Source organism: Pelodiscus sinensis, chromosome 1, assembly GCF_052426305.1.
Source record: "Pelodiscus sinensis isolate ZL-2025 chromosome 1, ASM5242630v1, whole genome shotgun sequence".
In the NCBI taxonomy this organism is placed as follows: domain Eukaryota; kingdom Metazoa; phylum Chordata; order Testudines; family Trionychidae; genus Pelodiscus; species Pelodiscus sinensis.
Genome location: NC_143052.1, coordinates 348,507,104 through 348,518,782, shown reverse-complemented (window position 1 = coordinate 348,518,782; position 11,679 = coordinate 348,507,104). Strand labels below are relative to the sequence as shown.

The window sequence follows — 11,679 nt, the reverse complement described above, 5'->3', positions numbered from 1 at the left end:
GTATATAGTGCTGAAATCTGAATTGGCTATAGATACCTGGTCTGCTCTTCCTTTGTGTGATTCTAAGTTAAGGACTGGAGGGAAGAGATGAAGTAATCAGAATTACCATGCCTATAAAAAAATTGAATATGAGAGTGAACTGGGCCTTGAAGTATGGGTCAGCATGGATCATGAGTAGAGGGAAAGAGTGTATTTAGTTATGATCAGGGTATTTTTCTTTGTTTTGGTTGTTTGGATAAACTTCTCTATGTGTATCCTTGCCTTTCTTCCCCAATTCACTATCTAGAGCATATCTAGACTACAATTTTTTCCAAAAAAGGCTATGCAAAATTCACTCTGCATTTTGCGTAGCTTTTTCCTATCCTTTTGTTGGAAGAGGCTTTTCTGACACTTGGCCCAGACTAGGAGATACTGGAAATACTCAGGAGATACTGGAAATACTCAGGTACCCTGGCCCTAGGTCGTATTAACTTTGTATCTCAGTGCAGGCCTGATCCACAACCCATTGAGTCTTTCCATTGGTTTCAGTAGGATTTAGATCAAGCCCTTACAGCTAAAGAAAATCCCATTCATTTTGAAAATGAAAGAGAACGGGGAGGTTTCTTAACCAGAGGCGGGCCATTCCTGCGGTATAAATACTTGTGGCTGTAGTATTAGTCTGCAGACTCCTCTTGCTTGGGTCAGCAGCCTGCCAGGGCACCACAGCCACTTGGGAAGGCAGGTATAGTAACCTTTTTCTAGTCTTGCTTTTCATTAACCTCATTGCAGGCCCTTGTGTTGCCTTCGCCCCAGGCAGCAGGTTGGACTTAGAGTTGCCAGATGGCTGAAACAAAAATACCGAACACCTCCCCCTCCCAAAAAAAACCACTGGGAAAAAATGTTGTTGAAGGAAAAAAAAGGGGGGGGGGGGACCAAAGTTGTTGAGCAAAAAAAAAAGTGCAGCAGCACTGGCCAGGGGAGATCAGGAAGAGGAACAGGCTGGCGGGAAGTAGAGCTGGGGGATGCAGGAGGGGTGGCCGGGGAAGTGAGGGAGGGGAAGTGAGGGAGAACCGGCTGGGAAGGGGGGGTGAGCAAATTGGCCGGCGGGGAGCAAGACTTACCTGGGCACTTGCTGCCTGTCCCGCGCAGGGTCCCGGCGACGCTCAAGCGAGGAGGAGGCTTCCCCTCCTCCTCACACTCAACCGACTGAGGGCTCCCGGCGGCAATCGCGGCCCCACCTCCCAACCGGGACTCTCAGCCTCTCCCCCGCCCACGCCAGGCTTCCATCCGGTGCGCAGCCGGAAAAATCAGAAAATATCGGACATTGCACATGTCCGGTATTTTGTTTTTTTTTACCGGACAGAGCGCACAAATACCGGACTGTCCAGTACAATACCGGACACCTGGCAACCCTAGTTGGGCTGTGCTTTGGCTCATGATCCATATCTGCTTTGGGGACTAAAAATTTCATCTTACAAAGCCAGGAAAGTGCATCCCACCAACCAGTGATGCCTGGCTCCTTGAGACGCCGACCTAGCCACTAGTGAAGGACGGCATCCTGCAGCAGGGGAATGCCCCCAAATTCACAGCAATTTGCACTGGCTCTGTAGAGCTCCATGATTAATGAAGAGCCTAAAAAATATTTATTTTTTTCCAAATACAACAAATGGACCAAAATACCAGATTCATCATGGTGACTGAAGAGCCTGAAAATTTCATAGAATCCTATAGTGGAAAGAGACCTCAGGAGTCATCAAGTCCAACCCTCTGCTAAAAGCAGGACCAACCGCAACTCAATCGTCCCAGCCAGGGCTTTGCTAAGCCAGGATTTAGTAACCTCTACGGATGGAGATTCCACCCCCTCCCTAGGGAACCCATCCTCGTGCTTCATCACCCTCCTAGGGAAATAATTTGCCTTAATATCCAACCTAGACCTCCCCCCACTGTAACTTGGGACCATTGCTCCTTGTTCTGCCATCTGTCACCATTGAGAACAGCCTCCTCTCCATCCTCTTTGGAACCCCCCTTCAGGGAGTTGAAGAATGCTATCAGATTATTAATTTTCATTATGAGTTATTTAATTTTTCATTGTGATTAATGAAGAGCCTGAACATGTATCTTTTTTTTAAATACCACAAATAGACCAAAATACCAGCTTCATCATAACACACCCAGTAAGTAACGAGGGCTCGGCCAAAGGATGGGGGAGAACAGGGGAGAGGAAGCGACATGCTTTTGTATCCTGGTCTATTTGTTGTGTTTGGAAAAATTAATTAATTATAAATGAAACAAGAGACAAAATTACAAAGCTCACCACAGGGACAGTGTAAATGTGCCAGAGAGGTGCTGGGTGCTGAAGATAAGGCACTGGGGTCAGAGCTGGGTGATCCACGCTCTCATCCCTGCTCTGTCATTGGCCACCTCATTGGGCAACTCGCTTTGCTTTCCCTCCCAGCCTTTGTCTGAGAGTAAACTCCTCAGGGGAGGGACGGACTCCTGAGCCCCCAGAACCACATGCCCACACTCCAGGTGGGGATCCCCGTGTGCTTCTGTACCACAGATTACAGTCTGAGAGGGCAGCACTTGGTGTGTGGAAGCCCAGTGGTTTCCACTGAGTAGATGTTAGATCTCTGGTTTGTTACAAGGTTAGAAAGGCTTCCAGGGTGGGGGGAAGCTACAGAATATTGCAACCCTAGGGAGTGAAAACAAAGAATCCACTTAGTCTGTCTACACCTAGCTCATCATATACTTTGACTGGGACTAGAGAAGGCAAGCCCTAACCCTGCCCCTTCTGCCCAGGTCCCGCCTCCCATGGGATCCAAGCTGCCCTCCCTCCACTCAGCAGCATGGGGAGGGAGGAGGATGCACGGCCCCATCCTCCCCAGCCATGGAGCACATGGAGGGCGGATGCTTGGGGGGAGCAACACAATGGGTCTTCTGGGGGTGAAGTATGGTGGGGCCAGACTGACAGTTTGGGAAAGCAATTCCTTCCTCTGCCTATGATGCCCTCTGCCCATAACTGCTCCCTAGAGGGCAAACATCCCTGTTTCTTCATTGTAAAGCTCTGTCCTGCACTGGCACAGCCACCAAGATGATCCGTTCCTAACATCCAGCGACTGCCTGAGCATCTGATCTCTAGCCATCCCGCACTGCCACATTATCCTCCTAAATCCCAGAATCAGACCCCCTTGAGATTCCCTGCTCAGCTGCTCCCAAGTCCTGCAGCTGTATAAACTTGTCTGATACCTGAATGTCTCCAGGAAAGAATTCCCTAGGCTGCTGTGTGTGTGTCTCTGCCAAGCACCTTGTGCCAGGACGAGGGCACGGAAACCTTTGTGGAGCAGGGGAGGAGGGGAAAGGCCAAGGTGGTGCAGGAATTAAAATTCTACGTAAATATCCTGCAAAAAGCCCATCTGTTTCTTTTGTAAAAAAGGAGGGGGTCATGACCCCCTGGCCCCCTTACGTCTGGCAACAGGGCCCCACGGCTTGTCCGACTGGGCCCTGAGGGAGAAGCTTTCACAAAAAGCGGGGGCTGGGAGGGAATAGAAGGATTTCCCTCCTAACTTTTTGCCCAGTGGTTAGTACATTACCTGGCACAGGTAACCTCCCTCACCCAGCCTCAGAGCGGGACATGAGCTAGGACCCATCCCCTGTTGTGTGAGGGGACAGACCCGGCCTCTGCAGAACCAGTCCCACGCTCGGCTGCTTTGCTCTGCTCCACTGCTGGAGTTGTGCCATTGCGGAGATACAGACTCCCTAGCCTGGCAGAGAGATTCTGTGCCTCAGTAGCTCTGGCACCTCCCTTGTGCTGGGAGACCCAGGCTCCCCTCCCCCTCCGGCAATGCCTTTAAAAGTGATTTATCCCCCGTGCAGCAGCAGGAGAGACTGAGAATGCACCAGGTGCACAAAAGACGCTCAGAGGTAAAGACACTCAGCTGAGGGTCTGTTTGCTGGTTGTCTCCATGAGGGCTGTGAGGCTGGAGGTTGGGTCCCTGGCCAGGCCCAGTGACAGATCTGTTTGTGAGGGTGTGTGGCTGGGACCCTTACACATAGAACAGCCTCGAGTCGTTAACTGCTGCGTTAGCCATGGGGCAGAACGGAGCAGCAAGGCCCAGGCTGTACGGTAGTTACTTGCCCAGCAATCACTTGACCAGACTCTTGCATGAAACACAGAACTATCGAGCTGTGTCGCTACTTTAGCCCCATTCCTTTTGATACGATCGACAGACCTGCCTGGCCGCTGGGTTCTGTGTATTGTGCAGCCTAAGTGCGCTGAAACACTCCCTCCCCCAAGTCCTTTCAAGAAATGTGATCATGGTGGAGTGAAAACAGGATTCCCACCAACCGCTCCCCACCCCTCCTGCTGAGAACTGTGTTCCAGGGTCACCCCCCTACCATGGGATGGCTGCGATCCATGAGAGACCAGCTCCTCCCTGGGAAACCCCAGTTCCTGACCGTGGCTCAGTGGATCACAGGACACAAGCAGGACGATGTTTAGTTTTGTGATGTTCTTTCCCCCCAAACCTCCACTGACTCTCCTGGTGGATTCTCCCACAGCCACACAGGGGGAGTTGGAACCACCATGAGGTCTCTGCTGATCCCCTTGACGTACTTCTGCCTGCAAACCTGGCTGGAAATCCCTCCGGTAAGTTTGCCTGTGAACGTGTCTGTACTTCATCTTGTTTCTGCTCATGGCTGTGTTGGGTGCCAGGTTGCCTTAGACCCATAGATGTGTGGGGCTGGATAGGACCCCGCGAGGTTGTCTGGTGTGGTCCTCTGTACTGTGGCAAGCCCAAGCCCACTGAGACCAGCTTTGACAGTTTTTGTCTAATCAGAGCCCCTCATCACCTTCCCTACTGCTTAGTCAGGAACGCAGGCCTCTCCCTGGACTGGGCGCCCGTCTATGAACCCCATAACCAGCAGCTAAGCTCTGTTCCATCAGACTCCTTGGACGTCTTCCTACCACAGCCTGTTCCCTGTCTGTCTCCCCTCAGCCTCTCCAGGCTCAGCCTTCTGTCAGGGCTGGACCCGCAGGGCTTCCCCCGGATCTCCCCAGCGTGATCCCACAGGAACAGAACAATTTCTGTAAACCAATTTCTGCCCCGCTCAGGCTCCCTCCTCGCCCTGCAGGAGCCTTCCTGTTCTCCTCAGGTCTCTGAACGTTTTACTGCCCAGGGAGGGACTGCAGAGGTCTCCCCCTCACCCCCCATGCTCCAGTCCAAAGGCCTCTTGGGCTTTCCCATCACTGGGGCCCTATCAAAGTCACAGTCCCCTGTGATCTGTTTCACAGCCATTGGGTTTGAAAAACACGCACATGCCACAATTTCAGCTTTTAAAATCTGAAATGTCAGTGTTGTCATTGTGGGAGCTCTGACCCAAAAAGGAGTTGGGAGCAGAGTTGAGGGCTTGTGGTTGTGGTACCCTTACTTCTGTATTGAGCTCATTGTGGAGCTGCCTTCAGACCTGGGCAGCTGGAAAAACTCTAGGCTTTGTCTACACTGGCGCGATCTTGCGCCAGAAACATGCAAATGAGGCTAAGCATGGAATATCGCCAATCCTCATTTGCATATCTAATGAGCCGCCATTTTGTGGAAGAGGCTCTTGTGTAAGAAGGAGCGTCTACACTGCCCCTTTTTGCGCAAGGAAAACCTCTTGCTCAATGCCGGTACGTTGATTATTTTCAGGAATAATGGCATTGCGCAAGAGAGTTTTTCTTGCGCAAGAAGGGGCAGTGTAGATGCTCCTTCTTGTGCAAGAGCCTCTTCTGAAAAAAATGGTGGCTCATTAGGTATGCAAAGGAGGCTTGGCAATATTCCACGCTTAGCCTCATTTGCATATTTCTGGCGCAAGATCATGCCAGTGTAGACCTAGCCTTATAGTGTAGACATAGCAATTAAGGTAGAGGTTGTACAACCCACCACAGTGGTGCTGAGAAATTGCTTCTCTAAGCTTTGTCCCAGTGTGACACACAACAGACTGACCCGTCCTTTTCTAGCACAATTGGAGATGAAACACCTTGTATTACTGGGCACTGTAGGTCATGCAAAGGGTATATAAAAATCACTGGGTGGAAACCTGGTGTTAAGGATCCAGTGTGGCAGGCAGTAGGAGAAACTGGATTCTAGAAATATTCAAATAGGGTAACAGTGAGCAGCTGTGTTTTGCTGGTAAGGAAGCATCACCCTGAATTCTTCCTTTAACAAGATCTCTGTTAATGACACTTCATGAAAATATTTTGGCCCTGATCCAGCAAAGCATGTAAGCATGTGCTTACCTGTAAGCATGCGCGGAGTCCCACAAACATCAGTGGGGGCTACGTCCCTATTTCAAGTTAGGCACAGGATTAAATATGCTGCTGTACTGGGCTTTATCTCACACAGTAACCCCCATTCTCCACATGCACTCTCTCAGACATGCCTGTCATGTGACACGTACTGCACATGTGCTTGTACCCTGCTGGGCAGTCTTTGCCCTTTCTGATTGGCTGTGTGCGCCAGCCACCACTGGCTCTTTCCTTCTCTCCCAGCCTCACGTCCCTGCTTTCTGGATTGATCTCCATTCCTACCTCCCTCTGACCTACCTTCTCCCACATCCTTCTCTTGATCCAACTCCTACCAGTGGCAGATCAGAGGTGCAATTCTACACTTGCCTGCAAAATGGCGTCCTCCTCTTTAGAGATAAGATCCCTTGATGCTATTGTAACACAAAGTTAATGTGTTAATAATGTGTTAATAATGTTCCTTTATTTTCCCAGGCAAAAGGCCAAGTGGAGCTGGACATGGTGCTTGCTGCTTTTGATGACCAATATATAGGATGTGCCAATAAAATGGATGAAATTGTGCCTGGACTATTAGAGAAAGAAAAGTCCATGTCCTCGCGGTTTAGCATGGTGTGGGAAACCTCAGAAAAAAAATGGCAAGAAGTAAAAACAAAGCTTCCTCTCCCCACGGGCTTTAAGGATGAGCATGGAAGAGCCATAGTAGCCTATACTGACAATGACTTTCACGAGGAGTTTAATCATGCAGTAAAAAGTACTGGGACATCTCGAGATAACTACATGGAGCATTTTCAGTTCAAAGCCTTTCATTATTATTTGACAAGAGCCTTACAGCTCTTACGAGGGAAGTGTGACGAGAGGTACAAAATGGCGGTGTACCGGGGGGTTAAAGGCATTAGATTTCAGCACACAGGATCAGACCCCATTAGGTTTGGACAATTTACCTCTTCCTCAGTTAATAAAGAAGTGGCTAAGATATTTGGCACAGACACATTTTTCACCATCTACACGTGCTTCGGCGTTGACATCAGGAACTTCTCAAACTTTCAGGAGGAGGAAGAAGTGTTAATCCCAGTCCATGAGATATTCAGAGTGTTTCAAGAAGAAGGGAGTACAACTAACAGCTATGTCCTCCGGAGCACAAACCAGACCTGCAGCCACTTTAACTGCGCGTATCTGGACAGTGAGTACTGGGCTGAACGGGAGAAATGTGATGGGGGGATGTTTGCTGGGGGAATTTGAAACCCCTGGGGTGGGGGCAGGGAGAGCTGATGAAAAGGACACTGACATGGGGACTTGCCACCAGGGCTGGGGGGTGACAGGCTGCCATAAACTTTGCAGCTAGCAAGGGCTCAGGCTGGGGTGGGCAGATACTGGGCCCCAAGTGTTCCCTGAGGACAGAGAAGGTGCCTAGACACCATGACGAGGGGCTCACTAGAGATGGGTAAGGTCCCAAACCGCTGAGAGTTTTACACACACACACGCCCCCTGCAGGGCCTGGCAGAGCGGCTGTGTCTTCTCAGACAGGGTCCAGCCAAGCCGTAGGCTGGAGGCAGGGAGCAGGCCTAGTGTGCAGCTGTCACGTTATTTAGGGCAGTCAGGGCTAGGGACGATGGTGAGGAACTTCAGAGAGATGTGACCAAGCTGGGTGAATGGGCAACACCACGTCAGGTGAAAGTCACTGACAGGCATTTAAGGTGCTCCCCATTGGGAGAAACAACGTCACTGGCTTGTTAATGAGCGGGGCCAACTCAGAAGGAGACCGACTATCATTGTGGGGAGTTCAGTGCCAATCTTAGTGAAAATCTCTGCACAGCATGCTGCTAGGTCTCTAAACAAACAAAATGTTAGCCGGCCTAAGAAGCCATAGGATGGAGAATTATGTGAAAATATTACAGCACCATTATAGGAATCTGAAGGGAAGCCTTTCCTAGGGCAGCGTTTCCTGGGATATTAGATTAGCATCTGATCACACTAGCTCTAAAAATGTTGAAAATGAGGAGACGTGTGGAGATACTTCTACAGGTGAGCCTGAAATGGTTTAATTAGAAGAAGGGACACCCATAAGAGATACATGATGGAAAAACAAAAAATAATAAATGAGACAGTGGCAAATCAGAGTACCAGTTTCACTTTCTCATAAAACTAGAATAAGCTGAAGTAAAAGGGAATATCTGGTTGGATAATGAAGGGTAAACATGTGGAACTCATTGCCACATGATTTCCATAAGTTGAAGAGTACAACAGAATAAAAAAAAAGAATTAGTGTTTTCACTAACAGACAGAATCTCCAGAGTTATGTTACACAGGATAAAACAATTGTTTTTAAAGTGACTATAATCCTTAGACCTGAGGACATATAGCAATTACTAACTGCCTGTGTTGGGAAAGAAACTTTTCCTGTGTCAGTAATTCCACAATTGTCCACCAGGGGATTTCTTTTTTTCTTCCCACAATGCTGTTAGGCCTGAAATCAGTCATGGACAAGCAAGATTCCTGGCTAGATGCAGTCTGTTGGTAGGACCGAGTCTGAAAATTAACATGTTTCTTTGGAAAAAGTAGAATAGAGTTGAAAATTTTACCTGGGCCGATCACATTTCATTGAACCTCTGTTTGTACCATAGGAAACAAGGACCAAATGTGTGTTTATAACTCTGGTAAGAAAAAAACTTTTTCTTTATATTGTTTTGCCAATACCTTGGTCTCTGTATTGAAGTACAAGCCAAGAGAAACCCCAATGGGCAAACATGTCATATGAAGCCAGTTGAGAAATAAATGGGTTTAACTATATGTTCCATTTATCCAATTTCTCATACATCCATGATTAGTCTCTGAGCATCTTCAGATTTCAGGAGACTCTATGTGCTGTTGATTTCAGAAAAGAAAATATAGGGAGAATGACTCTGTAGGGAGAATGGACCCCTTTGAGCACTAAAAGATTCATCTTCAGAATTCTGAACTATAAGCTGAACAAATATCCCTTAAGCCAACAATCTTCCTTCCTTTCATAACGAGGCCCGTTCTGTCCCCAGTGGAAGTACATCTCTCTGCTCAGAAGACCAAAGAGCTATTATACCAGAACAGGTCGGAAAAATCCTGATGAAACATTTTATCTTTGGAATTTTACAATAGGAATGCTTAGGAGTCATGCACTCCAAGATTTCCCATGCCCCTGACTCTGGGACAGTCTGCGTGGTGGACTGCCCTAGGGCCATGTGCGAAAAATTCCAAAATTGTTGATTTTCCTTTCAAATAGGGACAAAACGGAATGTTGCAATGTCAGAATCGTCCACAAAAAGGAACAGCCCCTCCCTGCCCAGCTCTATGTCTTCCCCCAAACCCAATAAAATCCTATCAGAAATAATACTCCTAAGATCTGCAGTCAGTGATCCACACACTTGTGTCTTCCTCATGACGGGAATACACTTACATGGTAGATAAGAAACTCTAACCAGAGTCTCTGGGACTGGCATGGATGAAATGTGTCACCAATGATTCTTGCAAGGGAACAAGCAGGCTGCGGAGGGAGGAAACAGGGGGAATATATCACCAGTGAGGAGAATGTCCCTGGTAAATCCCAGGCTGGGGTGTGCTGTGGAGGGGAAATGGACTAGCATTAACCCTTTGGCATAAACAAGTTTCACGAGCTGTTTCCAGCTGTAGGATCTCTGTCTTGTTGGAATTATTTCCTATTCATTGTCTGATCCGCTTTTTCTTATTAACAAGCTACCAGAGGAGGCGTCGCCTTCCCCAGTAGGACGAGCCTTTCACTATTTGGAGGATCCGTCATCCTGATCCACGCTGCTGCTCTGAAGCTGACGGCCGGTGTCTAAATTTTCCTCTTTCTGTTGCTCATTTTTTCTCTCTCTAACACAAATCACAGGGATGGGGCTTGACAGAGCCAAAGCCGCTCTGCTCTCCTGCCAGTGTTTGAAATGGAAACTGATGGAGTGTCGCTGGTACCTGCTTGGGCAGCTTTGATTAGACGCGCCGCATTAGTAGATCACAATGAAAGCTTATGGATCTATAGCAAATAGTTAGAGCTATAAACGGGTGCTTGTTGTATAAATCATTGTTTATATTCCAGTCAAGTTTGCACTTTTGTACCAGCTTTTTGTGACTTCAGCAAAAGTGTCTTGATCTGCCCACGGCAAATGTGTTGTTTTCATACATGTGGATTATACTCCCACCTCAAAGATAAGATCAGAGGTGGTCTCTGATATGAGCCGAGCCCGGAGCCACCCAACAGACTCTCCCAGAAGATGTTAGACTTTTAGTAGTTGAACTTTCTGTTCCCTACTTACTTGGGGGTGAGTGTATGTTTATGAACCCTGTTTGTCATGGTTTCCCACCTCAGTGCAGAGTCGCTTCCCTCCTTTTATTAAAAGTTTCTTTGCTACACTCAGATTCTGCTTGTGAGAGAGGAAGCGTTGCCTCGTAGGGTTGCCTCTATAGCAGCCATTATTGTGTCCCGCTAGCATAGGGGTGGGCAATAATTTTTGCAGGGGGGCCACTTCACAAATTTCAGTACATAGTCGTGGTCCACTGTCCGGGGCCATAAAAGGGAAAGGCTGAAGATGCAAGGGGCGGAGCTGGGGCTATAGAGAGAGATAAAGAGCGTGTGAGAGTGGGAGCCACTTTGAGTGTGAGACACAGACTTTGTGTGTCTGAGGGTATGTCTATAGTATACTAGCCAATTAGCCCATCATAAGACGGGATTTTCAGATCTCTCCTCCACGTCAGTCTTCTCTCCTGAGCCTCCGTTCTCTCGCTCCGTCTCTCTCTCTCTCTCTCTCTCTCTTTCTTTCCTTCTCCTACTGCCTCTCCCCCCCTCTCTCTCAGCTTTCCTCCTGCCTCTCTCTGTCTCTCTCTTTCTCTTCTCCTCCCCCTCCTGCCTCTCACTCAGGGGACTGTGGAGCCCAAACGTGCTGCATGGGGAGCGCGGAGCCCAAATGGCTGCTTGCGCCACTTGCTCCCCTGCGGCGGCCTGGCTGAGCGGCGCAGAAGTCAGCCGAGCGCCACGGCAGGAAGCGAAGGGGGCGAGGTGGTGACGTACATGGCCAGGCCCCACCCCCTGGGCATGTACGTCACTGCCCCGCCTCCTTTCCCTTTCCGTCGTGGCACTCGGCTGACTTCTGCGCCGCTCAGCCGGGCCACCACGGGGGAGCAATCAGTGCAAGCAGCCATTTGGGCCCCGCGTTCCTCATGCAGCTTGGGCCGCCCAGAGGGAACAGCCAGCATTTCAGCAACAGCGCCCCCCAGAGGGAACAGGCAGCATTTCAGGCAACAGTGCCCCTCAGAGGGAACAGGCAGCATTCTGGTGTTACAGACTCACAGACACTGGGCTACTGTATATATGATGGCTGTGTCTACATTGGCAAGATTTTGCGCAAAAACAGCTGCTTTTGCGCAAAATCTTGCCA

The 11,679-nt window shown here is 49.0% G+C and overlaps 1 protein-coding gene across 1 annotated transcript; it reads left to right on the top strand.

Annotated features, from left to right (window-relative positions):
* Positions 1-676: 676 nt before the first annotated feature.
* On the top strand, positions 677-11,026 carry LOC102444481 (ecto-ADP-ribosyltransferase 5-like). The gene is made up of 5 exons (XM_075919667.2): positions 677-721; positions 4,537-4,624; positions 6,734-7,439; positions 8,881-8,913; positions 9,983-11,026. Exons 2-5 carry the CDS (start codon positions 4,562-4,564, stop codon positions 10,087-10,089), a joined length of 909 nt encoding a protein of 302 aa, XP_075775782.2. The 5' UTR covers positions 677-721; positions 4,537-4,561; the 3' UTR covers positions 10,090-11,026.
* Positions 11,027-11,679: the final 653 nt, after the last annotated feature.

Bases quoted from the DNA above. Each gene is read 5' to 3' on its own strand.
- LOC102444481 (XM_075919667.2), top strand. From the start codon at position 4,562: ATGAGGTCTCTGCTGATCCCCTTGACGTACTTCTGCCTGCAAACCTGG. The intron at 4,625-6,733 runs GTAAGTTTGCCT...TTATTTTCCCAG, and splicing joins CCTGGCTGGAAATCCCTCCG to GCAAAAGGCCAAGTGGAGCT. The intron at 8,914-9,982 runs GTAAGAAAAAAA...CTTATTAACAAG, and splicing joins AATGTGTGTTTATAACTCTG to CTACCAGAGGAGGCGTCGCC.